Source organism: Athene noctua, chromosome 7 (genome assembly GCF_965140245.1).
Source record: "Athene noctua chromosome 7, bAthNoc1.hap1.1, whole genome shotgun sequence".
NCBI classification, from domain to species: domain Eukaryota; kingdom Metazoa; phylum Chordata; class Aves; order Strigiformes; family Strigidae; genus Athene; species Athene noctua.
In genome coordinates, this window is record NC_134043.1 from 14,508,179 (window position 1) to 14,533,509 (window position 25,331).

The 25,331-nt window shown below is 36.1% G+C and overlaps 1 protein-coding gene across 5 annotated transcripts in view; it reads right to left on the minus strand.

Moving 5' to 3' along the window:
• PTPN4 (protein tyrosine phosphatase non-receptor type 4) overlaps positions 1 to 25,331 on the minus strand; it is a 114,579-nt gene that overhangs the window by 23,321 nt on the left and 65,927 nt on the right. For all 5 annotated transcript variants that reach the window (XR_012633957.1, XM_074910791.1, XM_074910790.1 and 2 more), the window contains 5 exons: positions 23,304 to 23,367; positions 16,937 to 17,109; positions 12,979 to 13,047; positions 5,884 to 6,018; positions 4,467 to 4,625 (listed from right to left, as the gene is read on the minus strand). Coding sequence is in view for 4 of the 5 variants with exons in the window: in XM_074910791.1 (XP_074766892.1) it covers positions 4,467 to 4,625; positions 5,884 to 6,018; positions 12,979 to 13,047; positions 16,937 to 17,109; positions 23,304 to 23,367 (600 nt within the window). In the remaining variant the exon portion in view is untranslated. The remainder of the gene's footprint in view (positions 1 to 4,466; positions 4,626 to 5,883; positions 6,019 to 12,978; positions 13,048 to 16,936; positions 17,110 to 23,303; positions 23,368 to 25,331) is intronic.

The following is a 25,331-nucleotide window of genomic DNA, read 5'->3' on the forward strand; positions in this document are numbered from 1 at the left end:
AGTTTTTAAAAACTTAGTCAATTTTCTTAGAAAACAAAATATTGATATTTTTCTTGTCAGTGTACGAAAACAGCATATTTGAAAAGATCCTAACAATATTTTTTTCTGTATGTTTTTGCTTAATTTCAACTTCCAGAATTTTTTTTTCATGTAGTGTTAAAAGAAAAAAAAAAAAGTACTAATTATTCAGTATCTGATGTTGAATCTCATGTTCAGAACACACTAAGGAATAAAAATAATTTTTCTTAACACTTTTCAATGCAAGTGACAGTAAAAAAAGCATATCCTTATATTTTATTTTTCAGGATAAGCAGCTTTTCTAAATTAATTTTTGTGGAGAAAGAGAAAAATATTATGATTGCCAAAATTTGCAAAATGAATTTTCAAGGCAGCTATAAATTATTTATACATTGACTCACAAAGGTCACCCAGAGCTTTTTAACTGCCTATGTATTTATTCATTTAAGTCTGGTCAGCACACATTACTCAGTCTTTTAAGTGAAGGGCAACACAGTTATGTATTTTCTTGCAAACAATTACTCCTGAGAGTTCTAAACTGAATAAAAAGGGGACAGAAAACGTGAGCAGAGACACAAAAGAAGTCATTCCAATAAAAGAAATAGATGGGATCTTGTGTTTGACTAGGTGTCTGTACATACATGTCAACAAACACAAATAAATTCCTACCGAACATACAACCTTAAGAAAAGATTTGAAAAGTTACTTAAACGAGCATTTTAGAAGCAGCAATGCAAGTACTATAATATATTAGCATAATGAATTGTGAGAACTAACAATCAAGCCTTGGGCAAAAACTTCATTGCTTTATATTTGCCCAGTCAGCTTTGAATTTCCTTATGAATGCTTAGACAATGGCAGTGAAAGCAGCCTATTTTGCAGGCAAAGCAGCTCTCTGTTACCGCATTCAGCAATTTACATAATAATAAAATAACACACAAACCCTGGCACAGACAAGCTTTAGGTATTTCTGTTTCAGATATCCAGACTGACCTTTTAATTTATTAAGCAAAAGTTTCATATGCACCCCCATAAATTTATTAAACTGCACACATTATATGCTTTTGGAATTTAAGGTTATAATTACCTCAGGGAACTACAAGCAGAAATCTCTCAATTTAGTTTTGAATAGCACATACAGATGAAGAAAAAAATGTGGAATTAAAGGTTGTATTGGCTACACTATAATATTCTTCTAAACTGCACTGAAACACTAATTTCTTTTGCTATGTTGACTCCAAACTCAGAGAGATCATTAAACCTACTGCCTGTCAGGTTAGCCCCTCTGGCTTTGTTACATATGTAAATTTATTCAATAAAAATTCTCAGCAAATTAGCAGATGGACTGCTCAAATCTTTTTACTCAGAAAGGTCAAATTTTTTAAGAAACCGGTTTTTGGTCTGTAGAACATTATCACATACTGCTTCAATAAGGGCAAATCATGCCTGACAATTTTAGTGGTCTTCTACAACGATGTTACAGCGCTGGTGGATAAGGGAAGAGCAATTGACATCATCTACCTGGACTTGTGCAAAGCATTTGATACTGTCCCACATGACATCTTTGTCTCTAAATTGGAGAGAGATGGATTTGACAGATGGACCACTCAGTGGATAAGGAATTGGCTGGATGGTCGCACTCAAGGAGTTGTGGTCAACAGCTCGATGTCCAAGTGGAGACCAGTGACGAGTGGTGTTCTGCAGGGGTTGGTGTTGGGACCGGTGCTGTTTAACATCTTTGTTGGTGACATGGACAGTGGGAGTGAGGGCACCCTCAGCAAGTTTGCTTATGACACCAAGCTGAGTGGTGTGGTTGACACGCTGGAGGGAAGGGATGGCATCCAGAGGGACCTGGACAGGCTGGAGAGGTGGGACCATGCAAACCTCATCAAGTTCAACTAGGCCCAGTGCAAGGTCCTGTACATGGGTCAGGGCAATCCCAAGCACAAATACAGGCTGGGTGATGAGGGGATTGAGAGCAGCCCTGCGGAGGACTCGGGAGTATCAGCGGATGGAAAACTGACTATGAGCCAGCAATGTGCACTTGAAGCCCAGAAAGCCAACCGTGACCTGAGCTGCATCAAGTGGATTGCGGCCAGCAGGTCCAGGGAGGGGATTCTCCCCCTCTACTCTGCTCTCATGAGACCCCACCTACAGTGCTGTGTCCAGCCTTGGGGCCCCCAACATAAGGACACGGACCTGCTCAAGGGGTCCCAGAGGAGGCCACAAAGATGATCCGGGGGCTGGAGCACCTCCCTGTGAGGACAGGCTGAGAGAGTTGGAGTTGTTCAGCCTGGAGAATAAAAGGCTCCAGGGAGACCTTAGAGTGGCCTTCTAGTACTTAAAGAGGGCTACAGGAAAGATAGGGAGGGGACTCTTTATCAGGGAGTGTAGGGTTAGGATGAGGGTAACAGTTTTAAACTGAGAGAGGGTTGTTTTAGATTAGGAAGAAATTCTTCACTGGAACAGGTTGCCCTGAGAAGCTGTGGCTGCCCCCTCCCTGGCAGTGTTCAAGGCCAAGCTGGATGGGGGTTTGAGCAACCTCATCTAGTGGAAGATGTCCCTGCCCATGGCAGGGGGGTTGGAACTAGATGATCCTGAAGGTCTCTTCCAACCCAAAGCATTCTATGATTCTATAATTTTAAATAATACAGCTAATATGAACCTCATGACTACTACTTTCTTCCATAAATCTCAAATCTTGAATCAATAACATCACTTAAAAGTTTCAAAAGACCCTGACTGGGTTCATGTATTTTTGAGAGTCAACATCTTCATTGTTTAAAAATATCTTATGCTAGATATCTACACTGGGAGATTAAATTCCACTTTTAGACTTTCAACAAGGGAAAAAACAAAAAGCAAAACTTAGTGATAGAAGAGCAATAGTTTTTCTGCTTGGGCATAAAAAGTAAAAAATCATAAAAAAAGAACAGCCATAGTTGCACAACTAATTTACAAAACCACTTCCTCTCTTTTAAGATTCATTTCTATGGTGACTTACACAAGAAATCAGGTATTAAATAAACAAATCCCAAGGACACCCAGGAACATCTTTTACAACTTAACTTATCATAAAGGCATATGAATAAAAGACAGTATTTTAAGAACTGTGTTTACTTCACTGTATCACTCTACCATTCAGTGTTTCTCATAACTGACTTCATTTGGAAGTCTTGGAACAGAAGGAACCTGATTGTCTGTGGCCTTTGTACAGCAAAACTCTAGCATAAGGAAAGATTCATAAGTGTTCCAGTTTTGAGACTCCCTTCACATGTGAATGGGTCAAAAAAGCCCACCAAAACAAGGGGATTTTATATTAATATGCCAAATTACTGTTTTATAACTCTGAAAGCTAAATAACTAGCTAATGGTCAAATCATATCTATTATACCCTATCATAAAAAGCATCTTGTGTTATTTTACAAAACTTTAAAAATTTTGCATTCTGCTTCCCTCCCCAAAGTTACACACAGTTGACAAAACCAAAGGTACAGTCCAAGCAAGGTTTTAAAATTATGTTCAAATACCTTCCCAGAGTAATTTTTCCCCAAGACACACAATTTGTTCATAAACATGTAATTATCTATGTGCTATTTTACAGTCCTCACTGAAACCATTTGCACAATTTCCTTGCTAACAGATTATACAAAATTATGAGGGCAAGTTTAGCATTACATGTAGAGCTACATATAAGAAGGTACAGTGGCAGTGCTAATAAGGTGTATATTGTGCATCTTTTTTCCCCAATTCATTTGTACTCTGGCCACAAGTTACCAAGTACTTCAAAACTTTGAATAACTCAGTGGGGGTATTTTGTCTGTCGTTTTTCTGGACTTGATACAGACTAATATTTTATTTTGCCCACCATAGCACAGTAAACTTACAGTATCAGGAATATTCAGCATAACAGAAAAGAAGTCTGATAGTGCTGTCTTTAAAAAGTAAAGATATACTCTATAACAACATACAAAACAGACTAGGAACCTCAGAATACTAATGTGCTAAAAAGGTATTTTGGCTAAGTAATTTGTAAAGCTCACTCATACTTCTGTGCCTTGACAAAAAGCCAAGATTTCCAAACTCACAGGAATTAAAAACTTTTATCATGAAACAACATACTTCAGTTCTATCAAAAAAATAACTTTTACTTCCACATCCAGACACTGATGGTTACATTACAGCAAATGCACATTTTGAGTGGGTAGGTGGAGAAGGTATTGTGATCCTGCACCAGGACTATGTCAGATATAGGTCTTTACCTCTGTATCATTTAATTTTCAGTAAGACCTATAAGAATACTCCATAAAAAACAGCTATCTTTTTATTAGATTTTCTGGCTCTCCCTGACCCAAATATTTAAACACTAAATTCTTTATGGTGAAGACTTCTGATTTATCTTCAGAAGCCCTGCATGCTACCATAGAGTAACAACCAGCAGAACTTACGGTGATGATTCCAGTATGATGCTATTAGCTTGGGTGGAAGATGGAGATCTGTGATTTACAAATACTTCACTCGGGGAAGTGTGAACTACATGGTCCACTAAATGTCCAACTGATGAAGGTCGTAACCGGGCTCCTTCTTGAGTGAAGGCAGAGTTGCGACTAAGAAGGAAAGCATAGGAGTGTAACGTGAAAATAATATTATTATTAATCTACTTTTCTTATATCACTACAAAGGAATGCTATAATAATTATTTCCTCCCAGTGCAAGCATATGTTCATATCCATATTCTTATTAAATAATTTGATGTTTCAGAAATTACTGAAGCAATTCTGTTGTCAGATTAACATGCTATATTTGATAATTTTTTAAGAAGTGTTCAAAAATTATTTTCGTAAACACTAAATGGCTAGTTTATATTTTTTAAAACTAAGTAAGTCTGAAAGCATTATGGTCCAATGAACAGGCTACTGGAATAACAGTCCAGTCAATGAGAGGAAAAATGAATCCCCATGAAAAAAAAAATCCTGTCTCTGCTCATGCAGAACTTAACCTTAAACCAGGACAGATTAACATTTTATCCCTCACATCTTCTCCTAGAAGAACTGTAAGCTTTGCACTGAGACTCTTATTTTTGTGACCCCAAATTTTCCCATTTGAAAACTAGCATGGTGACAGAGGCATCTTTCTTAAAATGCTTTGAAACACACATGTTTAAATTATTTTATGCTATTAGCATCATTGTTACACAATTCTTACAATTTTTAAATGCTACAGATATTTATAAATATTCAGTCTTTTGAATAATGTGCTGCAATGCCAGAGAGTCTTAAAACCTTCTGGTTTATGCAATACAAAACTGGGTAAAACTGATTCTTAAGCCAGTTTCAGCAGACTGAGAAAATTGGTTATTTTCTGAAATAAATCAGGAATGACTTTTTATTAGCTTTAAACATAAAACAGAAACCTCTACAATGCAAAAAGAGGGAGATTTGAAAGGCAATACAGAAGAACTGAGGGGAATAAACCTACAAGGATTTCTGATTAAGTAATTTTCCCCAGTTAAGAAGTGGTATTAACCAGAATCAATTATTTTGAATATGTCACACAGATTTTATTTTCAAGTTTTTTTCTTAGCCAAATGCATAATTTAGTTTTAACTGTGTTTGAGAAAACTCAAGCTCTCAAATTTAGGGTAGAGAGCTACATCTTACATTTTTTACACTTTAATTGAGAAGCACCTAAAATTCATCCCCAAATAGTTTCTCTTGTCTGGAGCAAAATGTTCCAGAAGACCATCACATAACTTGTGAAGTTATTTGTGTCTGTAATGCATTAATCCTTTTATTACACAAGTAGGTCAACTCACATTAGAGGCAGACAGTTACTTCTAGGGAGAGAAGATTCAACGCTACTTACTGATTTGGGGTTCCAGGTGGAGACCGTGATGGTAAGCTCTGTGTTTCCAACCTATCATCAGACAGTGAGTTCCTACTCACTACTTCCCAGTCCATCCCACTCATTAGTTTCCGTGCCAAGGGTTTACTGGGGGATCTAGAAGAAAAATGTAAAATGACTAGCCAAGAATTATATGAGGTAAGAAAAAAATTACATACAATTCACCACAATGAAACTGATGTTCTATTATAAGAAGCTAAATTATATGGAAGAATGGAAATGTAATAACGCAAAACTGTATTTACATGGGCAGTTCCGTATTTTCTTAATATATTGTACTTCATTTTCTGTACTTTGTACAAGAATGTCAATGTCATAAAATACTGTTGGCTTGGAGGGAGACAGGCAAGATGGAAGAGGAACCCACTAAACTTTACTAGGCATTTCTAATGCCTCAGAGAGAATCTGACTCAAACAGAATAGTCATTGAGAGGTCTGAACTTAAAAATGGTGGAAAAAAAACCCAAGAAAAAAACTTCTAAGTAACACTATTCAGCCATCTCAGGAAAAATAAAGCAGTGGAAGCATCAGCCCAAAAAACTCCCAAAGACTCTGAAGAACTGAAAATGGGGTAATCACCAACACAGCAACAGAGCTACAGAGTTTTGTTTACTCATCAGGGATTTCCATCAAGGAGACATGCTTTCTTCCAGAACATGTCCTGTCACCTGTAAGGCAGATGCAATCATCCTATTTAAACTTCTTTGTAGGTAACCAAACTTCATTTGGTTTTGAGATAGAAAGGTCCTTCAGGTTAAAGATCATTATCACCAGTGTTTTTATACAGAAGGAGTAGTATTTTCTACTTGTTGCCCTTTCTCGATATTGAGGAAACTTCTTCTTTGCATTCTCCAGTCATCCCAGGATACCTAGAATCCCCTTCTGCTGTTCCTGTCACCTATTTCTTAAGCACAAATTAGACCACACTAGCAATCTCTCATGAAATACTATATTTCCCTTTTACACTGGAAATGATCAAAAGAATCATCCAAGAATCGTGGTTGCTTTTTTCTTAGTGTAACATTGGACGGTCATCATCCTGCAACTAAACATACCCAGACTTTTACTGTTTGTTGTTTTCAACTGAAAATTCTTTAGCCAACAACAAAAATTCTTTTAAACAATCCTTAAACGTCCTGTGTATTTTGTGTTGCTGCATTTTCACTTCTACTATTTTGACAGTACTATATAGCTGAAATCTCTCCTCTATCATTACCCAAAGCCTCTCTTGTTCCAGTGATAACCTCAATTTCATCAGTCTTTTGTGCCGTGCTCATTTCATTCTCATTTGCATTTATACTCTATCACCATACTCTTCTTTACTCTCTGGCCCTTCACAATGAGGTGACACCATATAATTGTATTAACATAACTCCTTCATTTCTTTCCCCAGCTCCATACACCAATACTGCAAAATAACTTCTGCCTTTGCTGTCCTTGGGACACATGATAACTGTTATTTATCTTCATCACTATCACCTTGCTGATTTACTGGAAATGCAAGTCCAGAAAGGAGGAACTTTGAGAAATTAAGGAACTATCTTCACACAAATTACGTCCTTCGAAAATGAGAACTTTAGTTAACAATATATTTTTGCTTCTCAACACAAGCCACAACCTAAAGCAGACTGTCCTCAAATTTATGAAAAAAATCTACAACAATAACCAACTGTCATATCAGATAATCTATCTTCACATGCAGAAATACGTAAGTTCTGTTGATGTTTGTTTGAGACTAGAGGAGTGGTGATCTGTGTGTGGAGGGTTTATTTTTCTTTTTACATCCCCAAGCAGTTCTGAACATGTGTTCGTGATACTTTGCTGCTCTAAAGACTTACTGAATAACTGCTGACAAATTTCAAACAGTTAAGTGAGATGGGCTATTCTAAATACTACTGTTTCAGGTCTTATTCCACCTGGGAAAAAAATCTAATAGTATGTTGATACTTGAGAACAGGGAAAATATCAATTATTTAGTTCCTGAGAAAAAACACATCAGGTTTATTAGCATGCTTCACTGTATTTAAGCAGTATTTATTTGATTTTAAAAGTAATTAGCTCGATATGTCAATCAAGCCAACATTTCAATTTCTGTAATTTGCTGCATATGTGAGCAACTCAAATCACTTAGATGTTTTACTTCACAAACAGCAAATTTGAGCAGTTCTGAACAGGTAAAATAATAAGAAACTGGCAGAACTGAAATGAATGTCTAATGTTATCTGTTCATTATTCTTTTATTAATCAAAGCTATCATTAGCTAGACTTTGCTGGCAGCATGCTTGCAGTCAGCAGATTAGCAGCAAGAGCCAGCTCTGCCAAGAGGTGGATGCTACTAACTAAAGAATGGGCTGAGGGAAAAATGCAGAGGAACATAATATGATCAATGCTAAATTATGTAAATACAGGACTGAAGATACAGTATTTTCTAACAGACATGTAAAGGCAACTATTGAACCTTATTTACCTTCAGTGAAAAAGCAACAAGTGAAATATAGGAAAGTTGCGGATTTTTTTTTTTTTTAAAGGTGCAACAACAGTGAGAGTGCACTATCCTTGCCTGTATAAAACAAAATAAATTATAAAGAAAGAAACAAAAGTTTATAGGCAGGGGGAAAAAATTCTTCCAAAAATTACATTTTTGACTGTTTCAAAGAATCCCCACTGCATTATATCTTAAGTCACACAGTTTGGAACTACATTTTTGAACACTTCCTCAATCTATGCAACAAATGAACAAAACTTTAAAATGAGAAAAGCATCACCTTCTTCCCTATCAAAAAAAATTATCCATTGTTAAGAAAACTCACCTTTTACTGTGGGTAGGGCCTGATCTTTCAGAAATAATACCTTACTACCATGGTAGCTGCAGCATTTATCAGCAAAGGTTTGTTTCAATTATTTTATTAACAGCTCTAACCTCAGAGTCCCACCCACTCATGTTTGTTGCCTTCATTTCCTGTCTTTGCAGAAATTTCAAAGAAAAAATTACCACACTGCAGCACCAAACTTCTCACTGCTGTGGCTTTTTGATACTAGTTCTCCTGCCATCACTTCTAAATCTAACAATAAGTTAGCCAAAAATAACACTTATGTTATGAAATATTCCTGCGAATTTCTCCTGTATCACTAATTGCTTACAATATTCAAATAATTTTCTCATGCCAGAATGCTGTGAGGAGATGGGAGGGGGAAAACAAGCTGTAAAAAACTTTTGAAATGTTTTGATAGACTTTGAGATGCTAAATTCCACGTTTGTCTGCTTAGTCTGGATGCTTCTATTGCACCCCAGTACAGGGCACTGCTAGTTAAGAGAGTGAACTATTTTTAGCTTTAATTTTTGGTTTATCTGTGAAGACATTCCTAAAAAAGTTAGAAGTCATCCTATCTATGTAGGGACAGATACCAAAAAACTTCACCTGCCTCCAAAATCATGAACAGTCTTATAAGCTGTGATACTATATGAAATACAAAAAAAAAACAGTAGCAGGCATGAAATTACATAATGCAACAAAAAAAAGCATGACAAATTATATTAGCTCAGCTACAGTACACAAAAGCTTTCAAAGACAGAATTTGTTTTGCATCCAATACAGCTGAAGTGCTAAATTCTCACATGAGCTAGGGAAGAAAGGGGGTATTGTTTGCTAATACAGGTGGGAATCTTTTAAATTGCTTCTGTTCCAAAAAGAAATATAACCTAGAGCCACAGCCTTACTTTGTATTTTGACAAGGAATACAGGGAATGTGTTTCCGAGCAAAACTGGCAACTACTGCTTCAGACCAAAGGACTGAAACTATATACAAATCTGCAGATACACCACAAATGACACACACAATTTAAAGCAACTGAGGAATTAATTATTTCATTAACCTGAACAAATGCATGGTTGAAGCACGATTGGATTTTTGGAAACAGAGATTGCAACTTAATGATAGGGAGTCTGTAAATACAAATGGCTGACACCCCCACTCACTATCATACAATGTGCATAAACTACCTTCTCTCAGCTCCAGTACACACCATCAGAACTGAACGGAATTACAGTGTTTTGCAAGACCTCTAAGAGATAACAGTGCTCTTTAAGAAATCTCTCAAGTCATAACTTGAACGAACTTTTTTCACTTTTATTATCTACTTTCACTTTTTATTATGCTCCTGGGAAATCTTATGGTTTTTCTTGGGTTGTGAATATCCTGCAACAATGAGGACAAGAGAAGAGCTGTAACAAAGATGAAAAAATAAATATCTACATAACTGCAGCAACAGTCTTCTAAATGCTGCATCAAGACTACAGCATCTACAAAATGTGTCAAATTTATTACAGACTACCTCCCTCACAGTGTTAAATTCCATTTTTTAAAATTAATTTTAAATGTTTTTATGATTTGGAAAAAAAATTATCCTTTAATACTACTTCAGCTAATTTTAAAGTAAAATCCCGAGGACAAACAGCTAAGTCTGCTAATTGTAGCTTATAAATAACTGCTGGTTTTATTCAAATGCCTGTTAAGAAATATTATTTCCATGTCTGTGCTCTGTATCTATGTTCCATTCAGTGTGCAAAGGCTAGATGATCATTACTTGTGGCAATCACCATCTCCCAACTTAGAACAAATAGATCACTCAAATGACATCTCAATGTAACTATCAATGTCATTTTCTTACAATGAAATCATTCAAAAGTTTGCTTTGACAGTATTAGTTCAAATAAGTCAGTTTCTAGTTAGATATTGATAAAAGAACAGAGTGTAAATTTGGATAGCTCTAAAAAAAAAAAAAACCCTGAAAACTTTTTTAACTGATCTTCAGTATTATTACCTGATGTGGCAATAATAAAAGCAACAGTAATTATTTAAATTTTTTTAATGTGTTGACTTAATTCTCAAGACAGACCAGACTGTAATGCTAGCATGCTCCTGGTTTCACATCAAAACACAACCAATACGTAGCAGAACTTTCAAAAGCAATCAAAACAAGCCCACTGCTGGACACCTTAAAAGGATGTTTAACAACACGATAACTTTGTCTGAAAAAGACACACTGAAAAAGAGAAAGGCAGGTTGCAGGAATAAAAACCACTTAGACCCGTAAAACCTTAAAAAGCAAAATTTATCCTCTGTATGAATACAAAAGGGCTAGCAGCCACTCGATATTTCCACTTGAAATGTAAATGTTGAGAAAACAAAGAATTAAAGATAAAGTTCTTAGATTAAGCTTCCTGAACCACATGATGTTCTAGAAGTGTCTTCAAGGGTGACAAAACTTGAAATATAAAATATTAATAGTCTTTAAAATTGAAAATGCATTAATTGCACACTCTGATGGTGAGGACGGAGGAAGAAACAGACAATCTACTGAAAGCCTTCTGAGGTGTATTTGTTACAATATGCCATTAATTTCAGTTCACTGACACATGCATATATGCCTCAGACATTTATCAATAATCAACGTTGCTAAACAACTCAAAAGGTGAGGATGAATGTTGCATTCCTTAATCTAAAAGCAACAGTGGAAGACAAAATTACTGAAGACAGAAGAGCCAAGTACATTATTAATTAAAAAAAGACAAAAGACTTGAGAGAGCATCAGAGCTGTTCTAGTCATGGCTTTCAATTTTATCCAGAATATATATTACAAAATACAAGTGACCCCAGCAACACTTGTGCAGTTTTAATGCAAAGGAAAGAGTGCCATCTACTGAATAACAGTTTCTAAAACAATAAACATACTCCCCAAAACCAGGTATCACCTCTCCTCCAATCTACTTGTGTGGAATTGCCAAGTTCAGAGTGCAATAATAAAAATAGTTTTTAACTGATTCATAACTGTCATTTAAATAAATAAAACTCATTTGTCACAATGTTAAGTCTTCTGAGTCTAAAAAAGTTGCCCCAAGTAAAAATCTAACCAGACTCTCAAAGTAAATTAAATCAAGTAAAAAAATAATTCTACAGCACACAGAACAAATGGGTCTTATAAAATCTACCTGTTGAACACATGACCCAGCACTTCTGCCCCCAAATCATTCTAATATGGAGCTGGGTATTTATGGTGTGCCCAGCTAAAACCTCATATTATATTACACAGGGGGATAGAAGGGGCAGGAGCAGGAAATCAAGGCAGTATTCACACCAACGCTGTGAAAAACAGTGTTTGCAGGCACTTGAGAAAGGTTGTTGGGCTTGTTACTGTAAGTCTGTGAGCATAAATTTCAACTCCAGAGTTCCTTCCAGGGTATGCTAAAAGACATTCCTCATCTCAGTGAAAGTATAGGCATAAAAAACCAGAGAGCATGCTACCTCCCCATAAGGATTCTTTCTATTAATGATCAGAGCAGACTGCCAAATGGATGCAGCAGCAGCAGTTTTACTTTTAAATACTGTATCATAATTTCTAAATGAAGAACTAACTCTGTATCTTGACTGTTTTCTTGTAATCACTAAAGCCCTCAGGAGTCTGAAACAAAATTAAGTAACAGATTCTATGATTAGCCAACTGCTCTGTGACAGAATATCTTCAGAAGCAGCTCACTCCCAATCACATTCTTCATAGCAGAATACTCATTGGGACTATAGTGATAAAGCTGTTCTCGCCAAGACAGACACTCTCAGTACCTTATTCTAAAGGAAATATGTGTGTACAGTTGTAGGTTGTTATCAGGGATAAAACACACCCATTGACTCAATATTTAATGGAATAGTTAGACCATTCTTTGCAATAAAGACAGTACAAAGAGGGCTAGTACATGTAACGACAAACTATGCAGACTGAAGGCTGTTTGGAATTTTGAAAATATATAAAGAGAGGAATATTAAAGAATACTCTTATTAATTTTTCCACCGTAAAATGCTCCCCATTTCCAGCTGACCCAAAGAAAGACTCTCCCATACCAAAATTAAACTTTTTAATATGATTAAGTCAAGCCACCAGCAACAGTCAACAACAGTAGCTCTTTATTTTACATTTTTGAGAACAGAAAACAATGACCCCATAGCATCTCAAAAGATACAAAGAGAAGACTTTCTGATCTTGTACAAATGTAAATTGCTTACCTTGCAAATACCCTGTCTTTGTTTGCTCTTTCTTTACCATATTGCACAGACTGGACCTCTGTTCTCCCACTGGAAAACAAAACCAAACCAAATCACTAAATGCAACAAACTTAGGATAACAATTTCTTGCTTAAAATTGAACTATCTCAAAAAAACCCACACCCTAAATTCTATTTTCAGTCATGCTCAAGCAATTGGGCTAGCTTCAGTACAGTGTAACTTTAGAAAGCATGTGGTAGAAGTGTAGGTCTTTTTGCCCATTACAGTCTAACTGTAACAAAGATCAATTCATTTTAGGCATAACAAAGCTTTCTCTTCCTTTTTCTTCTTATGCAAAGCAATAAGAAAGTTCTGCTTGGATCTTTGGATAACGCTTAACACTATAATCTTTTCTGTTAAAAGCCACAAAAGGTACATCATCTCCTCCGTACTTCTCCTAAAGTATTCACTGAATTGCTAATAACTTAGTCGCTACTCAGTTCAGCAAAATATCATGAAGAAATTATACACACATCAGGATAGTACTCTTTTAAGCAACTTGTCAAAACTAATATTACATCTTCGAACTTGATGACTTTTCATATAAGACCAGATGTCTTGTGTCAAATCAAAGATCCTTTATAATATTTCATAATTTGTTTCAGGAAAAAAAAAAAAAAAAACCAAACAATTTTTTTGGAGTGTCTATCAGCAGTTAAGAATTGGTGGCAAGATACCAGCAAAACTCCCTCTTGCAGCCACTTCCCTATTTATAACTTCAGATCAAGGCACAGAGTCAGATGATACATATCCTAGAAGGATACTGATAGTTACAACTCTGCTCTTTTCTGTCCCTTATAGGGACATTTACACTATGAAATCAAAGAATAATTAGCTATTTTCACATTCATATTACAGAAATACTGGATGTGTGAAGGCTGCAGAAATGGGCCAACTGGAATCTCAGAAAATTCAGCACAGGGAAATGCAAAGACCTGCACCTGGGTAGGAACAACCCCATGCACAGGCTGAGGGCCAAGTGGCTTTCTAGAAAGCAGGTTTACTCAACACAGGTGAGACCACATCTTGAGTGCTGTGTTGAGTTCCAGGGTCCCTCCCGTCAAGCAAAGGCTGCAAAGACAATTAAGGGTCTGGAGCATCTCATGTATGAGAAGAGGCTGAGAGCTGGGACTGTTCAACCTCAGGAAGAGAAGGCTCAGGGGGATCAAATGAGTGAGTATAAATGCCTGAAGAGGAAAGTAAAAGAAAAAAAACAAAAAACAAAACAGAGAAGAGATAATGGGCACAAACTGAAATATGAGATATCCTACTTAAACATAAGGGGGGCAGGGGGGTACGGAAACAACAACAACAACCACCACCCCACAAAACAGGAAAGGCTTTTTTACTGTGAAGGTGGTCAAAAACTGGATTAGGTTGCATGGAGATGGTGCACTCTCCATCCTTGGAGACATTCAAACCTGGCTGGCTGGGCACACTGGACTAGACAGTGTCCAGAGCTGCCTTCCAACCTCTGCCATGCTGTGATTCCAAGAAATCTCTCTTTTCAAACCTGCTGCCTGCTAACTTCCTGGGGTTATACATTTTTAACTCTAAAAAGCAGTAAGCTATCTGTATTTTCCTCTATACCTTTCCAATAACTCTAACATTTTACTTGACTTTCTCTGCTACTAAGAATTTATTCTATGTTTTCAGAGAAATACAAAGCTCCAAGACAGTAATAGCTTATTTATAACTGATGTTCCCCCTCTATTCTTTCCCTGTGTAGATTATTTTGCATTTTTGGACTCTGAACTTGATCTACCATTTTAATGTCTATTCACCCCTCCTTGCAACATACCACCGAAACTTTCTACAGTCAGCTTCAGCTTTTACTACAAAACCTGTATCACTTCAGTGGTAACTTCCCTTCATTGCGAAGAAGGGACCTACTTGTCTCCCATCTGGTTAAAACAGTTGTTAATATACAATAGAACTCTTCATGTTTTGGCAGTTTAACTTCTTTAATGAGTATTTGATGAGGAATACTCTTAGAACCACTTTGAAAATCCAAGGATAGTATACAGAAGTCAGATTTTCTCATCAGTAGTCTTCTTGATCCCTCGTGGAAGCTTTTTTTTTTTAATTAAAACAAAAAAACTTGCTTTAAAATTTGCTGCATTAGAATCTTTTAGTCCAATGGAAATATTATGTAACATATTTAATAGTTCAACAATTTCGTGTGTCTGATTTCTTTCAAAACTGGAGATAATTTTGTCTAGCCCTGGGAGTTTAGTATTTTATTAGTTCATTTTAATCATAGAAATGTTGGTTAGAAGTCTCTAGTCCAGCCTCTTGCTAACACTAGGTCATGTCTGGCCATGGCTTTGTCTAGCCAAGTTTTGAAAGGCTCCAAAAATAGATCCCACAACCTCTCTGGGTAACTTGTTCCAGTAATGCACTGTCCTCCTAGAAAAAAATAAACCAAACCAAAAATTTTTCGTAATGTCCAGCTAGAATCTTCAAGGTGAAATTTGTGGCTGTTGCCCCCTGTTCTATCACCTGCCATTACCAGTCCAAGTTTGGCTCTATTTCTGACACTGCCCTTGAAGTAGCTTTAGGCTTGCCACTAAATTCCCCCTTAGCTTCCTCCTTCACCAGATTAAACAAGCCCAGTGCCCTTAACCTCTCCTTGTGTGCCATGTTACTACTATTGGGCTGCTGCTAAACAATCTCTCAAGCTAGCAGAAATTCTGGCCTTTTGGCTGCTTCATTAACTTTAATGACCTTCTTCATTTTTATGCAGTTTCCCTTTTCATCTTACATTAACATAAGTTGAATGTCATCATCAAAGAGCTATTCTGCAATAGTAACCACAACGATTCAAATTCAAAATCTTTACAGAAATGAAAAAGCTCCCCCAAATTCACTACAGCAACACTGAACCAAGTCTCAAACACTGTTCAGGATCACAGAATGCTGTTTCTCAAATGGGGGCTGTGAATGCTGGTCAGAAAACCAGATGGCATAAGAATTTAGCCACTGAATTACTTTCCTCTTTATACATTTATGCAATTCACAAGTGTAACAGAAACAGTCTGTTACTGTGTTTTCTAGCTTTTCATCATCTCTCGTTGTACGTCACAGACACTGTTGCCATTCTAGGCAGATGATTATTAGTAGCTCCATTATTCCTTACTTCAGGCAGAATTGAAACCATCAGCATTCTGCATTACTTGCAGAGACAGTTAACTGAGTTACTGAACTGAGATTTTTTTTTTTTTTAATAGAAAGCATAAAACACTAAAAACCAACACTACCCACGCCATTGTTAGAATAGAAATTATACTTGGGGTTTATAGTTATTCCATAGTCATTTTTTTGCACCTTCAAGCTTTTTGTCTATTACATTAAGTTCATCCTTAAAGTTTATGGACTTAATTTCATCCTCATTTTCTAAACCTCTGGTTTTGGTGCAGAACATGTATGTCTTTTGTCTTCACCTAGTTCCTATTTGTATGCATCTAGCTTAAGTGGGCTTTACTTGTACAACCTTCTTTTCATTGATTTCTATTTGATCTTTATTTAGGTCTGTTTTGTTGCTGTTGCTGCACACAAGATCTGAGATCCATCAGCTTTCCAAAATACCAGGTCAAAGACTTAGAAGTTCTGAAACAACATTTTAAGATAAACATAACCCAGCAGGTAAGCAGGCAAAGAAATGCAGTCTGTGAGACAATCTCAGAGTATTAGCTCAATAACAGCCACTAATAATACTATAATTATATTTCCAAGCTATCCTAGAAAATTACTGACAACACTTGAAACTTAGGCCAACAAGAGAGGGAAACAGTTGCAGGATTCAAAAGCTACTTGAATTATGACACCTTTTGATATAGATTCTAAATAATTCCCTATGTTGTTGATGAGTTGTTTGTTCTCTTATGTTCTTTCCCATGTATATCAAATCAGCACTTACCAGTACCGGAACTTGGAACCCAAAGTGAAATAATGTGCAAAAAAGTTCTTCTGAGGGGGAAGCGGTCTGTCCAAACGGAAGAACGTGTGATGTTCAACACAAGCTTTCCATAAATTCTTACATGCTCGGTAATTCACCATATTGAATCCCAGTAATGTTTCTCTAGTTTCATGCTAAAAATGAGAAAAATGTATTTCAGATAAAAATTATTCCCAGTTACTTCTGAAATTAAGATGAATACTGTTAGTTTTGGGTTGTTGTGGTTTGTTTGGTTTTGTTTTTTTTTTTTTAATTATGCTTTTTGAAGTGGTTCTCAACTTCATGTATTAAAAACCCTTTTAAAATACCTCTACATTTTCTTTAAAGCCTGGTCAATGGTTAAGTCTGTTTAGTGATATTGAAACAAGTCTAGATGGGAAGAATTAGTCCCAAAAGGTAGGACCCAAACTACATGAAAAAAATTTCTGTGACTCAAGAACTCAGAGACAACATGCCTCGCTGTTTCTAGAGTTAAGACAAGGAGTTGTCATGCACACATGCCAATTAGAGATTGGGAACCGGTATTAATCTTAAGAGCAACTGATGTGCCTATTTCTAAATTATTAAGTTGGTTCCTGGTAAAGGAACAAAGCAAAATTGTGAAGCAAGCTAAGCTATTCTGCCTGTTGAGGGAGCTTGATTACAACCTTTGTAGGTCAGAAAACATAATCAGGACTCTGTTTTCTCTTCCCAGCACTAAATTCTTCACAACATTTAGCACACCTTAACTGTTCTCAGTTAGCAGTAAACTCCTTTTTGAAGTTAAGCTTTTGCTGGTCTGCTCATCTTTAGATTTGCTGAGATACGGGGCATAGATAGACCTACAACTCTTCTCCCAGTGTTGTATTTGGGAAGTCGTTGTGACTAATGGCTAAGAATGACACTGTATTTTCAGCCACATGATGAATTTAGGATAAAGAATGAAATGGGTTTAAGAAGTAACCAGCAAATTTGGAATATCTGTTGTTGAAATTCATGAAATTATATGCAAGAAACAAAAACCTGGTATTTTACTTGAATTTACAAAAATTACTTTTATCTCTTTTCTTAATTTCCAAGTATTGCCAACTGTTCCCTGTATTTTCTAGACATGTTAACAGAAGTACTCAAAAATTAAGTCACAAACAAGGTAACAGAAATTAAGTCCATTATCTGTTCAGTTAAAAAAGGCTTTATCAACAACGTTAATGTACAATAACATAAACAAGATACATTACTATTCTGCAAGAGAGCAGCCATGTAAAATTATGGACTGCCTCATCCGGATGAAGTAAAGGACAAACCAGCAAAGATTTTAGATTCCAACAAAAAGTTCTCACAGTGTAGCAAATTTTAATGCTGTCAGCCTTTTACACTGTTGGAAAATTTGACAAGTTATATGAGCTGATGATCACGCATTTTCATGTCACTCAAAGCATTATAATTACAGGTCGGGGAGGGAAAAAAAAAATAATCCTGCTGTTTCCCCTAGTTTGTATTCCAGAGAACGAGCTGATCTGATTCTCATGCCACAATCTGATCACTAGATCAGGCATGAAGCATGAAGGAGGAGCTGGTATCGCATGATGAGGAGCTGCAGCTAGATCAGCTTAATTGTCATGCGAAACAGCACTTTCACAGGAATTTAGTGTGTTAGAGCTTTAAAGGTACCATAACAATAGTTCTATTCATAGCTTTTAAGGCTTTCATTGCAGCGCAGAGAGAACTGATTCTAAAACCCTGCCGTTCATCTCAATTACAGATAAGAATCAATCTTTAAGGTAAAGAAGAGTACAAGATATTTGCTCCAAGGTGCACCCATTCTTTCCCTATCCACCCTTGCAGGTTCTGTAATATCCAAATGTAAGATGGGCACTTGAAATTCATCTTTGCTGATGATTCTGGGGTGCAAAGCCCTGGTTCTACTGCTGTCTGGTAGCTGGATTTAGAATAAGATTGCCCCCATTTTCCCTGAAAATACTAACTTTGAATCAGTGTGGGCTCAGCGTAAGCAACATTTATAATGTCCATGGTACTTCAACCAAAAGCACATAAAATAACAGGATGGTTATACTGCAGCCTACGAGAATGTTTTTATAGCACAAGGCTCCAGGAAGATGCTGAATGCTCCATGGTATGACAATGACATACAGGTATTTCAGAGTCTTACATCTGTTGAGACAGTGTTAGAACACCACCTCAGGGAATCACAGCTGGATTCTGCTCTGAAAATTACTATCTTACTAATTGTGTCCATGGTTCCTTTCAGAGAAAACAGTCTGCTTGCTACAGAGGGGGGAAGCATGAAGCAGCTGGAATGCAGTATCAGTGATGAGGCTCAGGGCCCAAGCATGAAACTACAGGTAAGCCAAATACCACCATGTAAGTTTATTTAAATCATAACCTTACAAATGTACCCCACACAGTAGACTACCTATAGAATCCAAGAAACACTGAAGGGATGGGGCAAGTAAAGTCTAAGTAATGTTTGTGGTTCCTTTTATTAGAAGGGGGAAAAAACCCCAAACAACAAAGCAGAATGGTTAATGGTGCCCCTCTCACATATAACAGCTCAGCTCTTGAACATTCACCTTGGGTGGGGACACTCATTCAAACCCACCTTTGCCTGATTTGAAACAGGCACTTCAGAGCAGATCTCTCACCGCTCAGGAGAGAAATTGGGTTGAAAAACATATTTTCTAGTGGGTCTCTTTCACTTTGCCTAAACAAACAAAAATAATCCCAGAACACAGCAAAAATTCCCTACCCCCATCTCTGAGAGAGACATAAGTGGCAGATGCTCCAGAAAATCAAGATATTCCCTGATTAGTGGGCAAAAGCCCTGTGGAAGCTTAAATGCCACACAGATTGTGCCAACAGTATCGGCTTTTCATGCATAAACCCAACAGCAGAAACTTTGTTAGTCTTCGGCAACAGTCAGGCATCAGGCATCTAATGAATGCCAGCGTTACCTAAGAACAAGTAGGCACTTGGTCGAATAAGCCCATATATCACCTTGTGATTCTAGCCCAAGTTCTTTCAAAAAGTCAGTAAGAAGAAAAAATTCAAAGTACAAACTTCAAATACATGATCTATAATTTAAAAAAAAAAATATATATTTTGGCCACTCACTGTAACCAGGTCTTGGTTAGGGACAAAACCTATGATATTGTTTTGTTAGAGACTGAAGTAACTTTTTTAGTGGACATCTGGTCTCTGAAAGCAAAAGAACATGCTGAACAGCTTATCTGGCTCTCAAAGAATCAAGACCACTGAAGTATGCTGGACAGCAGTAAGTTTGATGTTGACTATTGACATTACAACAGCCAAGGGTGCAACTAACTAAACCCAGAGAAGCTTAGGGAAATATCTAGAAAAATGAAACTACTGACTTATTCTCAAACAGCTTCGAAGGATGTAAATGGAAGCAGCATACAGAACTGGCAGAATAAACAAAATACAGTGAAAAAACCTGCCATTGCAGTTATGGCTCAGAAGGCACCTAACGCTGGATGAAGAAGTCATACACATAACGTTCTTTCCCCACCTCAATACCATAAAGAAACAATGGGAAAGAAAATCTACTCCAGTTGATGTGTGTTCTGACTATATAATTGTCAGGATACACAACCAGCTTCCATTGCTTCATTTGACTTCCTCCAAGTGATTTATTTAAACACAGATATAATCTATTAAAAGTAGGCAAATAATTCTTTACTTATGTTGATGCCTCTAGTCAGGGAATAAATTTAATAGATGATTAAAAGATAAGGCACTTACACTTTTGAGGACAGTTGCAATTAAAAGGTCTCAACACTCATTAGCAGTATTTGAAAAGTATCTGTTTAGGACTACTTAAAAGCATATGTAGCCCAGTTTGGAAAAGATAAAAACACTGGAAAATTCCTCTCCCAAGTCCATTAATTTACTATCCTATAGCACCTCAGCTTTGCATCCGAATAAATATGGTTACTCAGCTGTACAATTTGTTTTATATTTACACACAACTTCGAAACACACCATCAGCATATCATGAATGTATCTTCACTGCCATATCATAAATCGGTGCTTCTAAACATACACTCAAAGCACTAGACCAGAGATATTTTACATACCAAATGTGCAATCACTGAGTCACTTCACCGAGTTTCTGCTGCCTAAAAAGAGCCATTTAGGCTCCCTCCATTGTTGATGGGAGTGAAAGCAAAAGTAAGCATATACGACCAGAGAGCAACTTAACCCATCCTAAAATCTACTTCCAATTCATGCATGGGTCTGGTTACTATAAAGGAAGTCTAATGATTAGCTTTGGTTAGCTAATTATCATGAAAGAAAACATGTTCTTTTAACCTAACTGAAGCTGAATATAGGTGAGATGAGTCTTATCATACATGTCTACTCAGGGAAAGTAACTCTGGAAATAACGATTTTAATATTAGGTTTGATTAAAAAATTAGTTTAGGTATGCCTTCTTTGGAAGCCAAATTTGAGCTTTGATCTTGAGATATTCATGACTTGGAATGAATGAAAATTAAGTTCTTGACATCAGTTTTCATCTGATACATATAAAGAAAAACAGTATGAGGCTTTTTAATTTGTTGGCTTGGATAAGATGTCTCAGAAATTACATTAGTTACTATACTACATTCTGCAGAGTATTAAAAAGCAACAGAAAAAAAAACAAGATGAGAAAGCTATCTTCAGACTACCTTCAACTATATGCAGATTATTTTTCTGGAGAAAACAGATAAAACACTCAAGTACAGTACCCAATCCAATTTTCTATCTAGGTATTTCAGTCTTCAAGGTCCTGAACTCTACTACTACAGCCTTTTCTCAAGCTCTGATTTAGAAAACAATTGCAGATTATAATTTCTGAATCCCAAATAAAACCCCAAATTCTCATCTCAGATCTAAATACAACATACCTGCAACTGTAATGGAAGATACACACACAGGTATCAAGACAAAACTTGACCTCTGGGCTGTCAGAGATCAGTTTGCCTTTGAGGACTAGCCTTTAACGCCTGCAGGCTATTAAGAAATACCTGTATCACCATGATAAAATATTCCCCCCTGCCCTTTTTTTATATCATTACCATTTTTCTGCTCACATTGCATGATGTCTGCTCACATTGACAGATACTCCTGTTTATTTCATGTAATAGCCAAAATTCACTTATTTCTACACATAATTACTCCAAAATCCTCTAACTCCTCTTATCCTACTTCTGAACTGATAGCTACCCACGCTGCTCTGAGCACATGGGTTAAACTTCTCCTGCATGTGGTCAAGTAGTTCCGTTTGTGAAAACTACAAACTCCTGGGCCCCATTTTAAAGGTATAAGCCTTTAAGATACACAGTTTGACTCCTGTTTTCAGTGCTAGTACTGGTCACCAGACACTGGGGCCTGATATAAAGTACCAGGTGTCTCCTCCTTATATTTTTCATGTTTAATCATATTGCCTCTAAATCTGGAACTAGTCCTATAGTACTCAGGATGCACATCTACCTTGAATCCATCTTTATCTAGTCAATAACTTTGCATTGCAGGCCTTTAAATCCTTTCAGCTGTAAGAACTGCAAAAAATCTTTTAACTAATCTGATGAGTTAATCACATAGTCATATTTTTAATTAATTCCTCCATCTTTCCCCAGTGATACGTCTGTGATGGTTTTAGACTAATCTCTTGGAGGCGTGGAACAATCCATTTCTTGTTGAATTAAAGGTGCCATGGTCCTGTGGTGCTTTAGAGGGTAGCAAATACACACCAGCAGCAGTGAAACATACACATTCCCCACAGAAAGCTTTAACTTTTTCCCAAACAAATTGAGAAGTAAGCATAAAAAAATACCATATGTAATTTAAAACTGCAAAGACATTCTTATTGCTTCTGTTTAAATGTAAGTAATAAAGCCAACTTGTATTACTAAATCTGAATAATACAAATCAGCATGTTTTAACCAAACATTTATTTACAAGCACATATACAACTGAAGCACCATTAAGCACTGCCTTTAGTTTAAATTTAAATTTCAGAAGAAACCAAATTAAATAGATTTACTTTCAACTTCAACATTCATCTTCTATAAGCAAGTTACATATCCTGCATACAAATATCCAACTAAATGTCTAAAATAAGGCAAATCAAATGAAAATAAGTCTTATAAAGCATTGTAATGGCCCATGTGAGCACTGAAATATCCAGAATGTTGGTGAAACTGGACTTTCAATTGCAGATAAAGGCAAGAATCAACATAGTATCAGTGAGTATAACGCAGACATGCAGTATAGAGAAACTTCATTGCTCTCATATTTTTGAGATGAAATTTAAGACAGTACTCACCAATTCTTTCCTAAGTTGAATAAAAAACTGTTTGCACTTAAAAGAAATTTTTACAATCTTCAACCTAAATGAAAAATAAAATCACAATATTTAAACACTTAGTATACTGAATTATGGTTAAAGGCTTAAGTACAACCTACTGAAAGTATACTTCCTAGAGAGAACAGATTTCAATTAAACTTCCATAGACAAAAAACTAGGATATCAAAGATTATATAAAATAGCTTGTATAATTTGAAATTTGCACCATATATTTATGTTATCTATCAAATTCACTTATTTCTATCCTAAACCCAAGGCAGTTGCTAATTTAAGTACCTTTCACAGTCCCAAAGTCCAAAGAGATATTCTATCCCCAGGTCATTCCAATCAGACATTCACTTTTCTGATACCACTTTCATTATCCCTTAGAATATGAATACTTTGAACTTCAACTGATTCCTGAAAGACATTCTTTCTCTATGTTCTTAAATGTCTTTAAATATAACCAAAACTTGGTTTAGTACAATATCTAAGACAAGATATAAGCATGGAGATAAGGTCTTGAGATCTTGGTATTTATAAAGGTAAAAAACAAAACAAAAAACCCATCACGCTATGAGGTGGAAGAAAGGTTTAAAATATCACAATGGGGAAAAATCAGCCTACAGATCTTTTCGTCTTAGAGGTTATCTATAAACATATGAGATGCTGACAGTAATTCTAGACAATTTTGGATGGTCACTGCAATGCTAGTTATGCTAAAGGAGAAAAGACAGGCCACGTTTCCATCACAATCTAAGCATATACTTTTTCAGGGAAATGCAATATTAGGATAGTGTGCATCCTTTATTAAATATAGAGGAGTACTATTTTGGTCAAGAATAAAAGCAAGATTACAATTCTAACAAGAAAAAACATAGTAACTTCCATGACTTTGAAAATTAACAAATGGTAAGATATTGCAAACTGTAGAACATTAAATTCAAATGCTATCTCACTCAAAGGAGTTTTCGCTGACAACTGTCATGAAACACAAAGCAAAAGGGAATCTAGATCACGCAGTTAATTCACGGGAAATTACACAGCAAACTCGGGGTTACAATCAACCTTTTACACAGCATGTTTATACAGAGCACCCTTACTAAGCTGAACTAGCATCTCTGATGGTTCCTGTACTTCAGCATATGATACAGGCTTGGTAAAGTTACAAAAGAAAGATTAAAAAAACCCACAAAAAAAACCCAAACCCAAACTAAAAAAAACCCAAAACAACGAAATAGTCAGTGAAGATAGTGCTACAATTTTTGAGATGTTTATTCATGAAGAATATACAGGGACCCCAATAGTGACTAGAATTACTACTTGAATATTAATCACCTTGTTGAATAAAAAGCCCTCTAGACTAGGAAGGATGAGAAGCAAAACATTAAGAGACACCTAAGTTGGATATCTATATATAGAAATTATCATCTTAACCAAATCAAATGGAGACAGTTTTCTCCAGGGGATTATTCAGAGCAGGAACCTAACTTGGATGTCCTTATTTACTGAAAGAGTTTCTATCTCCAATAACACAAAGGAAGTTTGTGAAAATTAGCCTTTAAATTATGCTTATTTAAATCTTATCCCATTTCTCTTTTCTTTTCTAGCTTTGCCATTAGTTTATAACTTTAACTTTATAACTGCTATAACTTTGTCCTGTTTTGCTGGTTGATTGTGGGGTTTTTTATTTTATTCTTAACAAATTGTTGCTATTGAAGTTAATTTCTCAAGGATTAAAAACTATAAAGGGGGCTACAATTTATATACTGAAACAAAATTATGCCACTGGCAATGCAGCAATTTTCTTAGCACCTCCTGTGACAAGCAATTGCTTAATAATAATTAAGGGATGGGTCCTAAATTTGCTGGATGGGTTAGACACTAGATTATAGCAGTCTGACTGTGGAAAAAACAGATAAAAGTTGTATTAGACTGCTTAGGCTGCAGTTAACCAGAAGTATGTTATGGATAATTTTCTAAAATTTTGTGGTACAGGGCAATTGA